We start from the raw sequence: 23,079 nt of genomic DNA, 5'->3' as shown, positions 1-23,079 counted from the left end.
TGAATAATTCTCCCTGTGAAAAAACTACATTAGTAAATGCACCCCCCCTTAAAAAAATTATACTTCCCAGTGACAAATACTATGCTTCTTACACTAGATTCTTACTCTCTACTCTGAAGTTTGGTTTTTGTCCAAATTTTGTAAGAAAATTTGTAATAGAAAAAAAAATTCAAAGTGCTAAAAAACTTTTGCTTAATGAGCAAGGTGATAAGAAGGGCTCTGCACATGAAAGGGGCTGTTCCCTTCTCAACATCTCAATTACGCTTAAGTTTGAATCTTTCTCTCAATTCTACTTTATTAAACAGTAAAAACTTTAGCGATTGTAAAACTTACTTTAGCGATTGTAAAAACTTAGCCCCTGTAAAAGTGTGTCATTGATACAAATACCCCCCCCCCCCCTCAAAAAAAAGTTCACTATTCCGAATGAAAAATTCTTTTTAGCTTATTCTTCATATTCTTACTAAAAAAAGATACTAATTTTTACTTTATTTCTGATCGTTTATTAATTCATTCCGAAAATTACTTCTATGTTGAAAACTTTTCCAAGATCCCTCCCCTCCATCGAGAAGTTTCTCGTAGATAATTCTAATAGATAGTTCTTCATGGATTATTTATCATGAGTTGAATGAGCAAATTTGTATTTGAATTCAGCCAAATTTTACCGTGTAAAATTTCTGATCAAAAGTCTACCCCCCCCCCCCAAAAAAAAAAACTTCCCTTCCAAATGGAAAATCATCCCTGTTGAAAATAGCTCTTTTCCTAAGAATATACCACACTTTCAAAGAATCCGTCACAGTCTTTCCTCTCCGACAAATACACCCCCCCCCCCCAAAAAAAAACGTGCAAAATACGCCTTGTTGAAAATAATCACCGGCGAATCGTTCGGAGGGCGCGAAGTGCCCCCACCAGCTAGGTGTTGGGGGTACCGGGACACAGGGAACATAAATGACGACCAGGACACTCAAAGAGAAATTACAGACCGGGAAACCGGAACACAAATGACGACCGGGACACCGGGAGGATCAGGCCCTATGAACGGCCCTAGAAATTTCTGGTTGGTGGTGGGACCATTGATTGATTGTGATAAAATTACGTAAAAAAGCCAAAAAAAAACAAAAAAAAACGCACGGGTGGCTCGTAACCAGCCATCCGTCTCATTTAAGATATATATATATATATATATATATATATATATATATATATATATATATATATATATATATATATATATATATTTATTTATTCTTTACATAGAAGGCTGGGAGTTCGGATTGGGTTCTTGGATGATGAATGACGGGAAACTCCCTTTAAGAGGGAAATTGAAAAATTCTGAGCCTACAATGTAAATTTTATGCTTTTAACCATTCCCTTCCTAATACATTGAACTGTGTGCACCTATGAGGTAAACACTATCAGGTAAAAAAAAAAAAAAAAAAAGCTGTTGCTACTTGCTCATATCATATACATTTATGCTGGTGTGGACAAGAGAGTTACGCAAAATACATTACTTAACGAAGCATATCTTACAAATCTCTTACCCCCCGCTCTTGGCTTCGGAAAGGCCCTCTTTTAATTAAAAAAAAAATTGAAATGAATGAATAATGGAATAACTTCGAAAAATGTTAAACACAAGAGGACAGGAGAACCATTGCGCCGAAACTAGTAATTAGTAACAATGAAGTTGACCGCTCCATTTACATTTTAACATAATTATTGAAACTGTTTCCCAGACACAGAGCATACAGCATTATTGCAATTGGGGTTGTTCCAAGACAGGGTGATTCTTATTTGGGCGTTTGGGGGCGTCGAAATCTCTAGGGTAAACTATTGGAAACAGAAAGTTTTATGTCTTGTCACCGGGTTGTAATTACGACTTGTAAACGTTTGGAAAAAAAGAAAGAGACTTGTTCTAAAATAGAGCTCAAAAAAGCAACATTTATAAGACTTATATTTTTTAATTTGTATACTGTTCAGAGTCTGGAATATTGCATTACTAAAAGTTCTTGTAAGTGTCTGTTAGTTACATAAAACAATTAGGCCTACTTCTGAGGACTTGTGTTTTCAGTTAATGGGAGGAGGGAGGTGTAGCCCAAAAAGCATTTTTGAGCTGATGATTTGTTAAGTTTCTTCTAATGCATCAAAATAAGGTAGAAATGGAGGTAAATTCTAGTTAATTGACCTCTTGCTATCACGAAAAGGGCTTAGGTTAGGAAAATGAAACTTTCAGGGATGGGTCTACAGGCTAAACTATATAATGGGAAGATATTTCAAAGTACCCACCTTGGTAAAATCTTAGTTAATTGACTTCTTGCTATCTCAGAAAGGGTTTAGGTTAGGAAAATGAAACTTTCAGGGATGAATCTACAGTGTAAAGTATGTCCCGGGAAGGTATTTTGAAGCAACTACCTCCACTCCTTCTCCCTCTAGAGGGGTTTGACCTTTAATGACCTTTAAAAATATGTGGGTCACAAAAGTGAAACCTTGCAAAATAGGTATTCTGCTTAATTGAAGTACAACAAAATTGTTTTCAGCTTCATAACTTTGCTCAATTCCATTTTACAAGGCTTTAAAGGTATGCAAATATATTTCCTAAATTTTGAAAAAAAACAACAACATTGATTTGGCTCAAAATTCTATTCAAATAACAGGAATTGCATTTTCAGAACTAAAGGCAGAGAAAACCCAGCTAGTAACTGAATATTAATGTAAAATGTTGTAATTTCAAAATTTCAATAGGTATAGACCTGTCATGTAGGCACATTTCAGGGCCCTCTAGAGGGAAAAGGAGTGGAGGTGGGTACTTTAAAATACCTTCCCAGGACATACTTTAGCCTGTAGACCTATCCATGAAAGTTTCATTTTCCTAATCTAAACCCTTTCCAAGATAGCAAGAAGTCAATTAACTAGAATTTTACCGAGGTAGGTACTTCAAAATACCTTCCCAGGACATACTTTAGCCTCTAGACGCATCCCTGAAAGTTTCATTTTCCTAACCTAAACCCTTTCCAACATAACAAGAAGTCAATTAACTATAATTCTACCGTAAATGTTATTGTATTTCAGGTTTATTTTTCATTGTTTTCTTATAGTATTGCTAAAGAATCCTGCGTCCTTGTTATTGAATTTTTCTTTCTCTATGACATGATTCCTCCAAGGAAAGATCCTCCAACATAGCCCCTTCTCCTCAGCCCCACCTCCAAACAAAATAAAATCCCCCTGAAAACGTCTGTACACTTCCCAGTAACCATTACTATATGTAATTAAATAAAAAAAAAAAACTAATTTTTTAGCTGAAAGTAAGGAGCGACATTAAAACTTAAAACGAACATAAATTACTCCGTATATGAAATGGGTTGTCCCCTCCACAATCCCACGCTCTTTACGCTAAAGCTTTTAATTGTTTTAAAAAGTAGAATTGTGGCAAAGAGTCAAACTTTAGCGTAAAGAGCGAGGAATTGCGGAGGGGACAACCCATTTCATATACGGAGTAATTTATGTTCGTTTTAGGTTTTAATATCGCTCCTTACTTTCAGCTAAAAAATTAGTTTTTTTATTTAATTTCTGAACGTTTTTGAATTAATGCATGTTTGGTTTTGGCTCTCCGCACATAAATTATTAAAATGAAATTTGCATATTAATTCCTTTTTTGGCTAAATGACTTTCTCTTAGTTTTGATCAGATGATTTTGAGAAATAAGGGGTGAGGAAGGAGGCCTAGTTGCCCTGTAATTTTTCGGTTACTTAAAAAGGCAACTAGAACTTTTAATTTTAACGAACGTTTTTATTAGTAAAAAATATGCGTAACTTAAGAATTAACTTACGTAACAAACTTTCATAACCTTATATTTTTATTATGTATACGAGGGGGTTTGTACCCTTGTTAATACCTCGCTCTTTACACTAAATCGTAAGTTTTGTCCCAATTCTTTAAGAATGACCCCTGAATCAGAAAGGCCTAGATGGCCTAGATGGCCTCCAATTTTTTTGGTCACTTAAAGAGGGCACTAGAACTTTTCATTTCCGGTAGAATGAGCCCTCTTGCGACATTCTAGGACCACTTGGTCGATACGATGACCCCTGGGGAAAAGAAAGGACAAAAAAACAAACAAACAAATAAACACGCACCCGTGATTTGTCTTCTGGCAAAAAATATAAAATTCCACATTTTTGTAGATAGGAGCTTGAAACTTCTAAAGTAGGGTTCTCTGATACACAGAATCTGATGGTGTCATTTTCGTTAAGATCCTATGACTTTTAGGGGGTGTTTTCCCCTATTTTCCTAAATAAGTCAAATTTTCTCAGGCTCGTAACTTTTTATGGGTAAAACTATGATGAAACTTATATATTTGAAATCAGCATTAAAATGCGATTCTTTTGATGTAGCTATTGATATCAAAATTCGATTTTTTAGAGTTTTGGTTACTATTGAGCCGGGTCGCTCCTTACTACAGTTTGTTACCACGAACTGTTTGATTTCTGAACGTTTTTGAAACAATGTATGTTTTGATTTTGGCTCTCCGCAGAGGAATAATTAACATGAATTTTGCAAGTTTATTTTTTTGGGCTAAATGGCTTTCTCATAGTTTTGATAGTTTTCATAGTAGTTGCCCTGCGATTTTTTGGTTACTTAAAAAGGCAACTAAAACTTTAAATTTTTTACTAATGTTTTTGGTAATGGGGGAAGTGTAAAGACGTTTTGAGGGGGATTTTTGGTTGGGGGAGGGGTTGACAAGAATTTTACCGAGGTATGTACTTCAAAATACCTTCCCAGGACATACTTTAGCCTCTAGACGCATCCCTGAAAGTTTCATTTTCCTAACCTAAACCCTTTCCAAGATAACAAGAAGTCAATTAACTATAATTCTACCGTAAATGTTATTGTATTCTTATTTATTCACGTTTATTCTAAATAAGAAGAGAGGATAGATTAATTCCTCCCCTTATACCCCTTTCCTATATTTATCTGAACGGCCATGTAGATTTAGACTAATTGGGAATTGAAATGTAATTTTCTCAGGCTTCTGGAATCTCCCAAACCAACACAGTGAGGGATATCACCCCTCCTTCCTGATAGCTGATGAGCAATAGTACAAATTTTCAATTTATTTATTTACGTTTGACTCTTTCTCTCAACTCTGCTTTTTAAAACAGTACAAAACATTAGCGCAAAGAGCGGGGCGTTGATGAGGAACCAGCCCTTTTCATATACGAAGTAATTTCTGTTCGTTTTAAGTTTTAATGTCGCTCCTTACTTTCAGCTAAAAAAATTGTTTTTGTTTTTTATTTAATTAAATAAAAAAACTTATTTTTTTAGCTGAAAGTAAGGAGCGACATTAAAACTTAAAACGAACAGAAATTACTCCGTATATGAAATGGGTTGTCCCCTCCGCAATCCCCCGCTCTTTACGCTAAAGCTTTTAATTGTTTTAAAAAGTAGAATTGTGGCAAAGAGTCAAACTTTAGCGTAAAGAGCGAGTTTTTTATTTAATTTCTGAACGTTTTTCAATTAATGCATGTTTGGTTTTGGCTCTTCACACATAAATTATTAAAATGAAATTTGTATATTAATTCTTTTTATGGCTAAATGGCTTTCTCTTAGTTTTGATCAGACGATTTTGAGAAATAAGGGGTGGAGAAGGAGGCCTAGCTGCCCTCCAAGTTTTCGGTTACTTAAAAAGGCTACTAGAATTTTTAATTTTTAACGAACGTTTTTATTAGTAAAAAATATACGTAACTTAAGAATTAACTTACCTAACAAACTTTCATAACCTTATATTTTTATTATGTATACGAGGGGGTTTGTACCCTCGTTAATACCTCGCTCTTTACACTAAATCTTAACTTTTCTCCCAATTCTTTAAGAATGACCCCTGAATCAGAAAGGCCGTAGAAATAAATAGTTGAAATTACTAAAAATACTTTAGCATAAAGAGCAAGGTATTTATCTCTTCCTAAATACCTCGCCCTTTATGCTAGTGTATTTAGAACCCCTCATATGCGTAATAATCTTTGTTCGTTTTAAGTTTCAATGCTACTTCTTCCTTTCATTTGAAAAAAAAAGTGTTCATGTTTATTTTTTATTGTTTTCTTATAGTAATGCTAGAGAATCCTGCGCCCTTTTCATTGAAATTTTCATCCCCCATGATAGATTCCTCCAAGGAAAGATCCTCCAACATAGCCCCCTCTCCTCAGCCCCACCCCCAAACAAAATAAAATCCCCCTGAAAACGTCTCTACACTTCCCAATAACCATTACTATATGTAAACACTGGTCAAAGTTTGTAACTTGCAGCCCCTCCCCCAGGGATTATGGGGGAGTAAGTCATCCCCAACGACATAGTTATTATATTTTTGACTATGCTGAAAAAATGGCTATCTCAAAATTTTGATTCTTTGACTTTGGGAAAAAAATGAGCGTGGGAGGTGGCCTAGATGCACTCCAACTTTTTTGGTTACTTAAAAGGGCAATAGAACTTTTCATTTCCATAAGAATGAGCCCTCTTGCGACATTCTAGGACCACTTGGTCGATACAATGACCCCTGGAAAAAAAAACAAATAAACACGCACCCGTGATTTGTCTTCTGGCAAAAATAAAAAATTCCACATTTTTGTAGATAGGAGCTTGAAACTTCTACAGTAGGGTTCTCTGATACGCTGAATCTGATGGTGTCATTTTCGTTAAGATCCTACGACTTTTAGGGGGTGTTTCCCCCAATTTTCCTAAATAAGGCAAATTTTCTCAGGTTCGTAACTTTTGATGGGTAAGACTAAACTTGATGAAACTCATATATTTAAAATCAGCATTAAAATGCGATTCTATTGATGTAGCTATTGATATCAAATTTAAATTTTTTAGAGTTTTGGTTACTATTGAGCCGGATCGCTCCTTACTACAGTTCGTTACCACGAACTGTTTGATTTCTGAACGTTTTTGAAAAAATGTTTGTTTTGATTTTGGCTCTCCGCAGAGGAATAATTAACACGAATTTTGCAAGTTTATTTTTTGGGCTAAATGGCTTTCTCATAGTTTTGATAGTTTTCATAGTAGTTGCCCTGCGATTTTTTGGTTACTTAAAAAGGCAACTAAAACTTTAAATTTTTTACTAATGTTTTTATTAGTAAAAGATAAACGTAACTTATAAATTAGCTTACGTAACGAACTTTTGTAATCTCATGTTTTTATTACATATATGAAGGGTAATGGTTATGGGGAAGTGTAAAGACGTTTTGAGGGGGATTTTTGGTTGGGGGAGGGGTTGACAAGAGGGAGATATGTTGGGGGAGCTTTCCATCGAGGAATTTGTCACGGGGGAAGAAAATTTCCATGAAGGGAGTGTAGGATTTTCTAGCATTATTAAAAAAAAACAATGAAAAAATAAATATGAAAAGTTTTTTCAACTGCAAGTAAGGAGTAGCATTAAAACGAACAGAAATTACTACGCATATGAGGGGCTCACCTCCTCCTAATACCTCGCTCTTTACGCTAAAATATTTTTAGTGATTTCAACTATTTATTCTACGGCTTTTGTGATTTAGGGGTCATTCTTAATGAATTGGGGCTTATCATTCTGATTCCAAATAAATAAGTTTCATTAAGTTTGACTGAGAAAATTTGGCTGATTTTCAAAAATATGGGTAAACACCTCTTAGAAGTTACAGAATTTTAATGAAAATCACATCAACAGATTTAGCGTATCAAAGAGCCTTTGGTTGAGTTTTCAAGCTCATATCTGGAAAAATGTGGAATTGTATATTTTTTTGCCAGAAGAAAGATCACGGATGCGTGTTTATTTGGTGATGTTTATTCCCCAGGGATGATCGTATCGACCCAGTGGCCATATAACGTTAGGAGAGTGTATATTTTAACGGAAATGTAAAGTTATAGTACCTTTTTTAATTAAAAACAATTGGAGGGCAACTAGGCCCCCTCCCGTGCCTTTTCCCCCAAGATTGTTCGATCAAAATTTTGAGAGCTTTTTAGTTCAGCATAGTTAAAAGGCTCAATGACCGTGTCTTTTGAGATAAAATGGCCCCCTATAGTCCATGGGGAAATGTTTTTAAATTATAAAATTAGCCGATTGTTAACGTATAGTATCTCTTACTGGGATACATTTTTCAGGCCGGGAGGAGAGGAGCAATTTCCTTCTGGGAGGTTTTATCACAGGGAGAAATTTCCATGGAGAGGGAAGTTTTCAGGGTTGAACTTTTCGGAGGAAATTTACTCTGGGTGAATTTGCAAGTATTCAAGTATTCAATTTGCAAGTATCTTGAAAAATAGTATGTGCGTAGTTTGGCATATTTGTGTATGGTCAACAAAAATTACTACCAATAAGAGTTGGGCTAATGTCCCTTTCTCTTTTCCAGTACTGTAAAAGTCTAAAGCCTGTTATGTCCTTCCCATTTTATTGAGAACTAATAAATAAAAAAAACTAGTTTTTTTTAAATGAAAGTAAAACATTAAAATTTAGCGACATTAAAATTTAAAACGAACAGAAATTGCTCCGCACATGAAAGGGGCTGTTCCCTTCTCAACACCCCGATCTTTACGCTATAGTTTGAATCTTTCTCTCAATTCTACTTTATTAAACAGTAAAAACTTTAGCGTAAAGAGCGGGGTGTTGAGAACGGAACAGCCTCTTTCATATACGGGATAATTTCTGTTCGTTTTAAGTCTTAATGTCGCTCCTTACTTTCAGTTAAAAAACCTAGTTCTTTTTTTATTTAATTTATGAACATTTTTGAATTAATGTTTGATTTTGGCTCTCCGCACATAAATCATAGAAATTAAATTTTGCGTATTAATTCTTTTTTTGTGTCAATGGATGTCTCTTAGTTTTTATCAGACGATTTTGATAAGAAAAAGGGGTGGGGGAGGACCCCTAGTTGCCCGCCAATTTTCAGTTTCTTAAAAAGGCAACTAGAACTTAATTTTTAGCGAACATATTTAATTAGTAAAAAGTTTACGTAACTTGAGAATTAACTTACGTAACAAGCTTCTATATTCTTATATTTTTATTATGTATAGGAGGGGGTTTGTCCCCTTGTTAATATCTCGCTCTTGACACTTCAATTAAATTTTAATTTAAAATTTAGCTTAAATTTCACTCTTCAAGCTTAAATTTTGTCCTAATTCTTTAAGAATGATCCCTGAATCAGAAAGGCCGAAGAATAAATGGTTGAAACTGCTAAAAATACTTAGGCGTAAAGAGCGAGGTATTTAGGAGAAAAATTCCTCATATGCGTAATAATCTCTGATCGTTTTAAGTTTTAATACTGCTCTTTACTTTCAGTTGAAAAACTGTTTCATATTTATTTTTTCATTTTTTTTTTAATAATGCTAAGAAATCCTGCGCCCCCTTTATTGAATTTCTCTTCCCCCATGACGTATTCCTCCAAGGAAAGGTCCTCCCATATAGCCCTCTCCCTTCAACCCCCCCCCCCCCAACCAAAAAACCCCTGAAAACGTCCGTACACTTCACATTTAACCATTACTGTATGTACACATTGGTCAAAGTTTTCTGTTTTACAAAACATCAACGACAAATAAAAATAAAATCTCTATAATAATCAGCATAACTGGGAGAAACTATTAAAAATAATGAACATTAATTCCGGGAAGCTCAGTGATTTCAGTTTTTATTTCAGTGTAATTTTTATTTTAAATGCTGTAAATATAAAAAACTCTTGAAACATATTTCGTATTCAGTAAAATACAAATGACACAACGGGCTTTTGACTTTTACGCTCAATGTTTTTGATTTATATCTTCGATACCCGAAGTATGACTTATAAGAACCTAACAATATGAACTTGTTTTCGGACAATTTTTGCACGTATCATACGTGAGCTTTTAGGTGCCTTATAGCACTTGACGATTGTTTTACGAATTCAAATTTACATAGATTAAGTCCTATTGGTAAGCTGTGAGATATATGTAAGGAGATTTTAGTAAGCCATTGAAAGAGAAGCAGTTTTAGCCCCCTTTTCTTAGGTGGATTTGACATCCAAGTAATTTCCAGTAATGGTTTACTCTTTTAACTTTGGATCCCCTTTAAAAGAATTGTGAATATAGTTTTCGACACAATCAAATATCTTTCTTTTTAGTTTCACTTATAAGTTCTCTTTCGATGATGGGTAAAAAAATGAAGAAAAGAGGCTCTCGTGGCAAAAAGTTCATTAACAAATACAAAGAAATACAAGAAAAAATAAAGGTTCAAAGAAGTAACCAGGAGTATTCGAGAGAATATGAGTACGAAAGGTTAAGTACTATTTGCAAATCCACGGAAGAAGGTGGACAACAGGGAAATAAAATCAACGATGATGGTTTCCAAACGCACTTTGAAGCAAAGGTGTTAGAAAAGATTGATATCGAAGGGAATTTTGAAAATGATAAGCAGGGCATGAAGTTCAAAGAGTGCATGGAAATTAAGGAGTGCAAGGATATGGAAAAGGTTGACCTCCAAGAGAGTATGCTGGAATATTTTGAGCTGGAAGAAGAAAATGAGTTCCAGGTTAATGACATCTATAATGAAAACGATGATAAAATGACCCCACAACAAGTACAAAATTTTCAAAAGGATCGACCAAGTGTTATTCAGAAGGTTGACCTCCAAGAGAGTATGCTGGAATATTTTGAGCTGGAAGAAGAAAATGAGTTCCAGGTTAATGACATCTATAATGAAAACGATGATAAAATGACCCCACAACAAGTACAAAATTTTCAAAAGGATCGACCAAGTGTTATTCAGGAAACACGTGGCGCATCACTTTGTAATCCAGTGGATCTAAATGTTTACGAAACCAAGAAATCGGCACTTTCATCTACTGAGGCTGCCATAATCTTGAAGACCGCTCACGAAACTGGTATATCATGGTTTAAACTGTGCAAAAACACTGTTTCGTCCTATCCTGCTGCAGGTAGTATTTTTTTAGTATATTCAGATAGTATTGAACGCATACAAGACTACAAGGCCGATGGTTACCGTTATAGCAGTACTAGTGGGGGACACTCGGTAACTGTACCCTCTGTTCATCCAAACTTCAGAAAGAGAGTTAATCAACGGCTGATTGAAGGCAAGACGGTCGATTTGAAGAGATATATCTTTCGATATGAGCCATGTGTATTCACCTGTCCATTTGAGCACTGCCTATATACGGTTATTCATTATGTTGGTACTTGTGACATAAAATCAATTTGTGACCCCCATGGAAACCATAAAAAGAAAGAAGGAGTAAAAACCACCCCTTTTGTGCCTTCTGAGAAATCTGTATTAATAAGAGCAAAAACTATAGCAAAGACCACAATATTGACGCCCCGAGAACATTTTCATGGGGAGTTTAGTAAGACAGTGAATGAGCTGCAGACAAATGTTCCAAGAAGCCAGAGGCAGGTAAACGACACCTTTTCTTTGGCCAGAAAAAGCATGATATCCAAAGACACATGTAACATGATTCGATATCTTATGATAGAAACTGATTTTGTTGTGACAGAAAAATTTTTTGGGCAAGGAGAAGCAGCTGTCACCTGTGTATCAGAGTTTGCAATCTTAGAAGTTATATATTTCGTAAAACACGGTATTCCCATAGTGTTCTATTATGATACAAAATATAACATTGGAAATTACTGGGTTTCAGCACTGACATTCCGACATCCTGACTTCGACCATAAAGGAACAACACCTATCATTCCAATTGCATTTTTACTTCACACAAATAGATCAGCTGATTCGCACGAAGAGCTGTTTATGGTTCTTATGAAGAAAGCACCAAGCATCAATTCACCCCGAAATGCTTTTGTGAGTGATAGAGAAAAGGGTATAGAGGTTGCGAGAAATAAAATATTTCCTCTTATTCAACCTGCTCATTGCTGGCTACACTTCCGGATCAATGCTAAATATGCACTTCAAAAAATGGGTGCACCTAAAGGAGACATCAAGGTAGTTCAAGACGATATTCTTCAGTTGCTAAGATCAAAAAATATAGATGAGTACAACCAGATAAGAACTGAAAGGCTCGTGAAATGGTCCATCCCTGCACTTAAGTATTTTCAAGTTAATTTGGAACCTGATATGTTGAAGTATGACTGTGCCTTCATCGTTTCCCAAATCCCTGATTTTAATCCAGTCTCTGGGATAACCAACAATACCGCAGAGTCATTCAACGCTGTGATGAAAAGAGTTATACAACAACAGCGAGACGTACCAATGGACAGATGTATCTTGGGCCTCCTTTGTTTAGACGATGAATATTATACACACATATCTCGTGGATACAAGGGAATAGGAGATTATAGACTCCTTGAGAAGGCACATAAGGAATATATAGTTCATATAAAGAAGGAGGAAGATCCAGTTGAATCCAGGAAGGAAATGTTTCTGCGTATGGTCCAAGAAGTAGATGGATCAGATTCCTTTTGCGAAAAAAATTCGACAAAAGAAGACCACCAGCTAAGTGGTATAGTTGACATAGCAGAAGCACTATGGAGAAAGGGACATGTTACATTTTGCAACGAAAATCAAGTGTATCTTGTTTCAAATCTGACTAGAAAGAAGGTTAATGTTGTGACACCACGCACAGAAACAATCACTGTTAGAGGAAATAAAATTGTTACAAAGGGTACTAAGAGGAAGAGCTTGGTTGAAGCTTATGATTGTTCTTGTGATTTTGGACTTTCTGCATGCCCTTGCAAACTAGCAGTTTTAAGATCTCGAGGACATGATCTAGTAGCCGAAAAATCCACTATACAGCTGAAAACTCTCAAGAACGTCAAAGTAAGATCTAAAAGGTATGTGAGGCCTGGAATAAAAAGCTCATTAACCATTCAGGACTGTTACAATATTAAACCTGCAGCAGATTCTGTAGCAGCCCATAATTTGTCGTTTACTTCTGATAGTGATAATGAAGTAGCTTCACTTAAAAAGACTTCCGAGTACCAATCGAGAAGCTCTGACGGGGACCATAATTCAAAAGTTGCAAAGCATACAGAAGATATACAGTTTGTGAAGATTGTAAAAAAAAGGAAGCATTGCCCAACTCAACCGGTGAAACCCAGAAAAATGGCAAGGAGACGGAATATTCGTTTTGAAGCTACCCCGTCTTCAATTCCTTCATCAATTTGTCATGGTTATGCGTTTACAGGTCCCATAAATGATTTGTATGATGAGGCAAAAGAAGTGATCAGCCTTTTAAAAAGGCTTTTCGGAATAGTGGTCGAATCTACCAATTCTGCTGTCGTAGAAAACGCAGCGAAACTAGTCTGGTGGAGAGCTACTAATTTTCCCTTAAGGGACACAGACGTGTTTACGTTTTTCTTTGAAGACATCGAATCACTGCTGAGGCCTGAGACTTGGCTCAAAACTGAAATGGTGTCCTACCTCGTGAATCTGGTTACTTCTAGCTGTGTGTCAGCAAGAACCATCGATATTTATTCTACTTTCAATTTGACAAATATTGATGCTTTAAAGTCGTACCCAGAAACGCCCAGAGAAAGATTTAGTGATGTTTCACAGGATTGCAGTGTTCTCTTTGTTCCATTGTGTGTCAATATGCGTGATATATCAGATAGGGAGCGCAAGAATCATTTCATTTTGGGAATATGTGATTTCTCCAGGAGAACTTTCTATCTTCTTGATAGTTTGAAGCCATTAAACCGTACTCAAGGGAGGCAAGTTCTTTCCAACCTAAAATATCTCATGGATGGGGTTGATAAACGCTACATAGAACTTGAACTTGGTTCATGTCGAATTGCTCCACAAGTAGATTCGTCAAGCTGCGGGCTTTTCGTTGTCAAATATGCCCAAGACTACGCAAATGGGATAACCTATTTGGGAAATACACTGTCAGTTGATCTTCCATCACCTTCTAAGTATAAGCGGTCAAAGGGAAGATCCACAGTATCCAATCAGAAAGTCATAGACTTATATAACGATGATACTGAAATGGCAAATATGAAAACTGTGGAACTAATGAATAAATATAGAAACGAATTGGCTGTCCAGGTACTTGAATCTCTTTTAATAAAGAACAGAATGGTCAGTTGTTATAACTGTCGAGAACAGATACCGGAGAACATGCAGCTCATATGTAAAAACTGTAAAGCAGTTGCCTGTAGTGATTGCGAAGAAAAATCCAGCAGGAACTTCTGTCAACTCTGCTGTGTCTGAGGAGAACTAGACAACAAGATCTGAGCTAACAAGAAACAACAACAGAACTAAACTAATTCTTCCAAAATTTTATCTCTTTGAAACACCAACAAAGCTGACAAAAACAAACTAAACTACGAAAGAGCGCTACTGAACGTCCACAGATTACGTAAACTGAGTCGTTCATCTTCTTCATTTGGAGAAACCTGTGCAGAAGAGAGCAATAACGAACATGAAGGGCCGTAGTGGTACCGGCGGGACATCTGTCCTTAAACTGCTGGGGATAGGCGATTCGGGTATCTGCACTTCCCACAGGTCCAATCCAGTAACCATTCAAAGACGGCGATTAATTCTTAATTTTGCGCTGCGTTTTCATTCACCCTGCGTTTTCATTCGTGCTGCGTTTTCATTCCCGCTGCGATTCTTTTTACGCAACCACAGAATAAGAAATAAAGAAAATACCGACAAGTGCATGAATCCGAAAATATGTGCGAACAAACATGGGTCCTAAACGAGACCGCTAACGGAAATTATCCAGTCCAAAAAATTTCTAGATTTCTGCGGAGCCTGCTAACAAGGTCTTAAGCCAGAATCTAAGGCTGTATTACGCGATGGATGTGAAAAATGGTTAGTGTATAGAGTGCATAAACAAATCCATCCCAGAGTATGAACTCTTTACAAAGATGTCAACCATAGGAAATATGCAGAGGTACTGTCCGCTTTGCAAGCTATCTGGAACATCAGCAGATCCCCCTTCATTAGTAGAAATTTCGAGCCTTATAACATCCAATGTCCCAAGTACTTCGGCTATCACGGACATAGTAAAAGGAGCGGAAGAGCAGCTTAAACGTGATATCACCGAAAGGATAGATGAAGACAAAGAGTGTAATGATAACCTTGAGAAAAACATGGTGGAAAAATGTACTTTCCCAGAAGTTGAAATCAATTGAAACAAACCTCTTGGAATCATACGAGAAAATCACAGACCTAATTGACCACAGCCATCCAGTTGACCTGCTCCTGCTGGACTTTGCTTGGGCCTTTGACAAGGTTCCTCACAGTCGGCTGCACTCTGAAATATACGCTATCGGTATTAATCGGGCTGTTGTAGACTGGCTGATGATATTCCTTACAAATCGCAAGCAGAAAGTTCACTTATTTGCTACAGATGGCCAGCCAATCTACTTTGACGAGACCGAAGTATTGAGCGGAGTACCACAGGGAGCTGTACTGGGTCCCAACAATCTTTTTCATTTACATCAATGATGTATTTAACCATATTGACAATGGCATGCACTTGTTTGCTGATGATTCCAAACTCTTTGGTATTGCATGCCCTCAGAGCATCCAGCGCGACATAGATGAGCTACAAGTTTAGACAAAAGACTGGCTTCTCCAATCTAATGTAGGAAAGTGCTGTGTATTACACCTTGGACCCAATAACCCAATGGTGAACTACACGATCTACAGCCCCACTACCAAAGTAAGAGAGCAACTAGAGAATAGAGCAGAAGAAAGGGATCTTGGTGTCATCATTCATGATTAACAAATTTCACAGCCATGTCCAGAATGTTGTTTCCCGTTCAAGCTCCAGTCTTGAACTGCTAAAATGAACTATCAACAGCAGACAGTTATCTATATTTATAAAAATTTTTAAGGCTATCGTCAGACCCCATCTCGATTTTGGTATGTGTCTTGCTGTTCCTTTTTGTCGGCAAGATGTGAGGCTCATCGAAATCGTACGAGACGAGCAAAAAAAAATGCATACGAAGTCTAGTATCGACCTCAAATGAGGACCGCCTCAAATACCTCAAACTACCCACTCTAGTTTACAGACACGATCGCAGCGATATGATGCTTACTTACAAGCTGCAGAACAAAAAGTCAGCAATCTTTGGCGGCAATCTCAGTACAAGTAGCACAACACAAGAGGACACTAAGAAACTATCAGTCAAGCTACCGATCAGAAACTCGCTAAACATTCTGTACAAGAAGTCATAAACCGTTGGAATCAACTGAAATATTCAACTGTTAATGCTCCCTCGATCCAGTCACTCCAGGTCTGGAAGACCTTAAATCTGTCAGATGGATTAAGATGATTAAGTTGAAATGCCTTGGGAAATATAGTTTATGCCAAAGGGTGCTGTCTGCCAGCCATTGTGTGACCCAGTGGCATGAATTATCTTGGACTACAACGTTTTAACAATAAAACAGTATGTTCTCACAGCTCAAATAAAAAATACCTATTGGGATACTCAAACGTCAAAAACGCTCACGTGAGGATGGCGGGCAAAGAAGCGAGGATCATCAGAATCATTATCATCATCATTATCATAATCACCATCAAAATCATCCTCATTATCATCATCTTCATGCAATTTAGTGATAATCCAAGATCATGCTTTGTAAGAAGAATGACCGGGTCCTTGCTAAGAAGAAACTGGATTCATAAATCCCCGCCCTATCTCTACCTGATGTAACCTGATCTACCTATAACTACCTGAAGTAAAATCAAAAGGGCTGTGCTCATTGGGAAAAAGAACTGTGGAAAGGGGGAACGAATTGCCCAGGATGGGGCCACCTCTGCCTCAAAACCAAGTGCTTCGACTCCTGCCATAACACCAACACGTCACTCCTCATATACTCCTGAACCTTGCACTCCAAAAAAACATGCCCATGTTATAACGCAGTGACTGAAAGTTTTACCGCGAGAGGTGATGAAACATGCTACGTCAGAACTGAGAAACCCATCAGAAAGATAAATTTATGAGTGATTTAGACCAGACTTTGCCAATCCCCCTATAGACAGCTTTGTCGAGAAGATGTAGTACTACGCGCCTCCTCCGCATGTGCTTTCCCCTTGCAAGTGTTAATGCTACCCCATGTCCTTTGCTTTGCTTATTGTGTATCTTAGGTGATTGGGTTATAATAAAAGACTGAAATCAACTGCTAAAGCAACTAAATTCATTTTTATATAAATAATCTCAACGTTGCCATGAGTTGAAATAATATCTCTTTTTCTCTCACCACCACCCAATTTTTCTTCTTTGCATGGTACTTAACAACTTTTTATGGCACTTGGTATTAACCAAGTGACATATAGCAGTCGCCAATTCTGTCGGTCTGTCGGTCTGTCGGTCCCGGTTTTGCTACTTTAGGCACTTCCAGGTAGGCTAGGACGATGAAATTTGGCAAGCGTATCAGGGACCGGACCAGATTAAATTATAAATAGTCATTTTCCCGATTTGACCATCTGGGGGGGGAGTAGGGGCCGGTTAATTCGGAAAAAATAGAAAAATGAAGTATTTTTAACTTATGAGCGGGTTATTGGATCTTAATGAAATTTGATGTTTAGAAGGATATCGTGTCTCAAAGCTCTTATTTTAAATCCTGACCGGATCTGGTGACATTGGGGGAAGTTTGGGGTGAGGAGACCTAAAATGATGGGAAACGCTTAGATTGGAGGGATTGGGATGAAACTTGGTTGGAAAAATAAGCAGAAGTCTTGCATACGTGATTTCCATAATTGGAACGGATCTGCTAAAGTGCGGGGGGGGGGGGTTATTCTGAAAAATAAGAAAAATGACGTATTTTTAACTTACGAAGGAGTGATCGGATCTTCATGAAACTTCATATTTAGAAGGACCTCGTAACTCCGATATCTTATTTTAAATCTCAACCGGATCAAGCGTAATTGGGGGGGGGGGCAGTTTTGGGGACCGGAAATATTAGAAAATGCTTAAAGCGGTAAGATCAGGATGAAACTGGATGGGAAGAATAGAAACCTGTCTAAGATACGTGACTGACATAACTGGACCGGATCTGCTCTCTTTGGTGGAATTGGGGGGGGGGGGTAATTTGAAAATAGAGGTATTTGTAACTTACGAAAGGGTGACCAGATCTTAATGAAATTTGATATTTAGAAGGATCTTGTGCTTTGAAGTTCTAAGTTCAAATTCCGACCAGATCCTGTGATAATCGGGGGAGTTGGAGGGGGGAACCGGAATTCTTGGAAAACATGAAAATTGGAGTATTTATATCTTACGAATAGATGATCGGATCGTAATGAAATTTGATTTTTAGAAGGAATTCATGTCTCAGAGCTCTTATTTCAAATCCCGACCAGATCTTTTGACATTGTGGGGATTTGGAGGGGGAAATCTTGGAAAAACACTTGGAGTGTAGGAATCGGGATGAAGCTTGGTGGATAGAATAAACAAATGTCCTTGATACGTGATTGACAGAATCGTACTGGATTCGCTCTCTTTGGGGGAGTCGGGGGAGGGGTTCAGTGATTTGGTGAGTTCGGTGCTTCTGGACGTGCTAGGGCGATGAAAATTGGTAGGCGTGTCAGGGAGCTGCACAATTTGACTTGATAAAGTCGTTTTCCCAGATTCGACCATCTGGGGGGCAAAAGGGAGAGGAAAAATTAGAAAAAAATAGGTATTTATAACTTACGAGTGGGTGATCGGATCTTAATGAATTTTGATATTTAGAAGGACTTTATGACTCGGAGCTCTTATTTTAAATCTTGACCGGCATTAGGCCTCTTATTTTCCGTTTTAAATCAATCTATTGATTCATAGAATTTTGTTAGAGCTCATACCATATGATCTCTTGGCTCTTAGCTCTTCTCGCCTCGTCACAAGTGCCATATGAGCTCTTAGCTCTTGTTTAATATGTAGTTTCCGGATTCTTTCTAATAGAAAATTTTAATTTTTTGGCTTTACATTTTTCAGTTTGTCTTTATTCGTTGTAGGTTTTACCGTTTTTATGACAGTATTCGCTGCATTATAAATTTACTCACATTCTGGGAAGTGAACGAGGCGAGATGAATGTTGTAAAACATGCAGGGGAAATAAAAACTAAATCAGTCAAAGAATAAATTTTTTGCACAAAGAATACATTATATTCGTACATATTGTAGTATTTTTATTCCAGTAGTTAAGATATTTTTACAAATATTATCATATATTTTTTCCAAACGGAAGGGTACTGAAATAAGAAGTAAAAATTATTAAACAGAATCAAAGAGTAGAAATTATGTTAAGTTGCAATTATGATTCATTACTAACGAATCCAAAAAATAGAAGATTTGATTTTAGTAGAGCTTTCAAGATTAGTTTTAGAATATTGTCGAAATTGATGTCCTTCATTTTTTTTCAACTAGTTTAGCACTGTTGACTCAGTTTTTTCAAGTACTGTGAATTTTTAATTCTTCATTTGTCTTCCTTTTTTTCCAAAGCAGTGATAGACTGAAAATTAACCACAGAAACAACCCAAAAAAAGTTGATGAAACTTATTTCTTTTACACATAATTCAAAAGGGATGCCTAGGCTGAATTTCAAAGGCCAATTATTCTTATTTTTATTGCTTACAGTTTGATTACAGTTTTATTGTTTAGAGTTTACTGCTTAGAGTTTTCTTGCTAGTTCTGGTTGTGGGCCTTCCCTTGTGCTTTTGATTGGATGTTTTGCTATGTAATGTGTATTTTGTGAAAATTAACCACAGAAACAACCCAAAAAAGACAGTTTTATTGCTTAGAGTTTACTGCTTAGAGTTTTCTTGCTAGTTCTGGTTGTGGGCCTTCCCTTGTGCTTTTGATTTGGATGTTTTGCTATGTAATGTGTATTTTGTGAAAATTAACCACAGAAACAACCCAAAAAAAGACAGTTTTATTGCTTAGAGTTTACTGCTTAGAGTTTTCTTGCTAGTTCTGGTTGTGGGCCTTCCCTTGTGCTTTTGATTTGGATGTTTTGCTATGTAATGTGTATTTTGTGAAAATTAACCACAGAAACAACCCAAAAAAGACAGTTTTATTGCTTAGAGTTTACTGCTTAGAGTTTTCTTGCTAATTCTGGTTGTGGGCCTTCCCTTGTTCTTTTGATTTGGATGTTTTGCTATGTAATGTGTATTTTGTGAAAATTAACCACAGAAACAACCCAAAAAAAGTTGACGAAACTTATTTCTTTTACACATAATTCAAAAGGAATGCCTAGGCTGAATTTCAAAGGCCAATTATTCTTATTTTCATTGCTTACAGTTTGATTACAGTTTTATTGCTTAGAGTTTACTGCTTAGAGTTTTCTTGCTAGTTCTGGTGGTGGGCCTTCCCTTGTGCTTTTGATTTGGATGTTTTGCTATGTAATGTGTATTTTGTTAATAACACGTATATACTTAGCAAAACAAATGAAATCAAAAGTACTTTCAGCGTCGCCTCAACGTGGCGGGGAAGTGATAACAGGGTGATGTTCAATATGAATTTTATGCTAAGAAAATAATCAAAGTAAGAATTAATTTCTTAGATAATTATTATCGACCAAAGCTCTTTTTTTCTATACTAATTGCAAATGGGTTTCCACTAGTTACGAATTTTGTACTTTTATTGATATCGAACTCCACTCTGGCTAAGCACGCTGAATCTGTTATATGAATAATATACCTTGTTTTTTCACAGCACAGTAGAGGTAATATATAGTAGCAAAAAGTTCTATTCTCCATTAAAGATTTTTGACACACATCGAAAACCACACACACTTCATAAACCTGAATTTGTGCATGTGCAACGACATAGGTTTCCGATAGAAAACCAAGTAGCAAATTAAAGCATGGCTCTGACGTGTTGGAAAACTTCCCAAATTTCGTCCTGTGAAATGTGTGTAATGTTTAGAGAAACATTTTACAACTGTATTTTACCTATACTGCGTTCCACATGTTCGAGGATAAGATCATGCATACAAATCAGATATGTTGTTGTAGATCCCCATGACATACTGCTGAACTGCTTTGGATGAATTAGTGGTTCAATTTTAACTTTAAACTATTAGCAACCACACTCGGAGCAGTGGGATAACCCCTTGCAAAAATTGCATAATAAGCAATAAACTTGCAGCAGCAAAAGTTGGTTGTTCTTTCTCAAACACAATAAAAATACCACACTCGGAGTAGTCGGATAACCCCTTGGTCGAGCTGCCTTAGACGAGGTTGGTCGAGTGGCACTAATTGGCAAACGACGAGTCTTTTCTGCTCTAAGCAGAAATTGTTTGCACCCATAAGACTTTCTCAAACACAATAAAAATACCACACTCGGAGCAGTCGGATAACCCCTTGGTCGAGCTGCAACCGACCCGAGTGCCAAAAATATTGTCTAGCCAACAGGTTCATCTGACAGATTGACCAAACCCACAAATGAAATTTATGAATATGCAGTTGCCGGTAAATTTTAGCCCATTTCTAACTAAAACAAATGAACTGACATCATTTTTATACAATCCTAGTAAGGGCTCATGTTAGATTTACCCCTCACTTTATCGGACTATTTGTCTTAGCTTTTTCTTCAATTAGCCATGGCTAGATGCCCACACCTACTTGATTATAATTCATTAATATTATTTCAAGAAGGGTTCAAGGGACCGCTAGGCCAAAACCGCAACTGACACAAGAGCATAATACATTGATTTATTCCAAATTTACTGTTTGAACGAGAAAGACAGACCATTACCAGACACTTTAGAACTCGATTAATGTAGCATACCTTCTTACACTAATCTCAGTGCCATGTTTTATTTTGCCATGCTTGCTTGTTTCAATTATCGTAGAATATTTCAAAAGTAAAATTTATAATTTCTATAGGAGGAAACTACGAAATCTCAGGCTTAATACTTAATAATATTATTTTATCGTATCAAAAAATTATAAGGTATCTCATCTTTTTTATTTTTCATGAAAATGTGGCTGTTTGAGAAAAAGAACTTGTTTTGGATTGAGAGATGTCAAATTTGAAGCAAAATTTAGCTAGTCAAGAGTCAAAATGTTGAGATGTGCTCAAAAAATGGCCTTTCAAATGGAGTTTCTAAAGTGCTCTACTTTGCGGAAGTGTAAGTCCATGTTTATTTATAATTTAAAACCGATTTTCGGAGAAGTAAGGTATATTGTGCAAAAAAATAATTTTGGTCTTTCTTTTTGCACTGAATGTATGTAAGCCGTCTCCTAATCTTATAGGATCACCTTGTCCGATTTGGTCACTCCTGGAAAAAAAAAACAACAAACACAAGAAACACATACGTGATTTTGTTTGTGGTAAAAATTTTAAATTCCGCATTTTGGTATATAGGACCTTGAAACTTGAAAATAGGGTTATTTGATGTGCTGAATATGATGGTGTGATTTCCATTTAGATCACTTGTTTTGGTTGCTTTCCCTCTTTCAGACATAGGTCATATTTTCACTGGCTCGTAACTTTTAATGGGTACCATTAAGCTTAATGAGCTGTATATTTTTGAAATCTACTTGAATGTTCGATTCTTTTCTAGTATGTACTATTATCAAATCTTGGTGTTTTAGGGTTTCGATTACTCTTAAGCCGGATCACCCCGTACTTACAGCTTCTTGCCACGAACTGTTTTATGCAATGGAGAATGCTAGTATTTTTCAATATTATTCGCATTTTACTTTTTATTTTAAGGGCTAAAAAATGCTTAGTTTGTGTTTAATACTAATACTGTTCTAGTGTTTCGAATTATATGACACTTATTGATTCTTATTCTATGACCATTCAATTTTGATTTACATTATACCTAACTCTCTGTTAAATGGTCATCATGTGTAGTTTTGCTTCAGATTAAAAATCAACATTTGCCTTAATAAATGAATTTTCGTTTTATCTTTGCGACATGAAATTTTCACGGGTATGTACCGACAGTATTTTTTATCATGAAATACAGACACGTTCCGAAACAAAAAATAGAAATTTATAAAACACTTGAAACCCGAGTCTACAAAAGCTGTTAAAAAGAAAAAAAATACTAGAAGAATTCGGTTGCACACACGATGAGACAAAGTCAAGTAGTTTTTTCCTAGAGGCAAATTCAAATCAGAATCTGATCGTTACCATGTTCTAACTTTTAAACCAATTAGTGAAAATAACTGCCTAGCTTTCT

At 36.4% G+C, this 23,079-nt stretch overlaps 1 protein-coding gene across 1 annotated transcript in view; it reads left to right on the top strand.

Moving 5' to 3' along the window:
- The first annotated feature begins 1,177 nt into the window (after positions 1–1,177).
- LOC136038853 (uncharacterized) overlaps positions 1,178–23,079 on the top strand; it is a 32,534-nt gene continuing 10,632 nt past the window's right edge. The window contains exons 1-2 of the mRNA XM_065722299.1: positions 1,178–2,005; positions 10,104–22,017. Of these exons, the coding sequence (XP_065578371.1) occupies positions 1,846–2,005; positions 10,104–14,161 (4,218 nt within the window). The 5' untranslated portion in view covers positions 1,178–1,845 and the 3' untranslated portion in view covers positions 14,162–22,017. The remainder of the gene's footprint in view (positions 2,006–10,103; positions 22,018–23,079) is intronic.

This window comes from Artemia franciscana, chromosome 18 (genome assembly GCF_032884065.1).
Source record: "Artemia franciscana chromosome 18, ASM3288406v1, whole genome shotgun sequence".
NCBI lineage: Eukaryota > Metazoa > Arthropoda > Branchiopoda > Anostraca > Artemiidae > Artemia > Artemia franciscana.
Note: the sequence above shows the minus strand (reverse complement) of the source record. Positions and strands in the feature narration are given on the sequence as shown.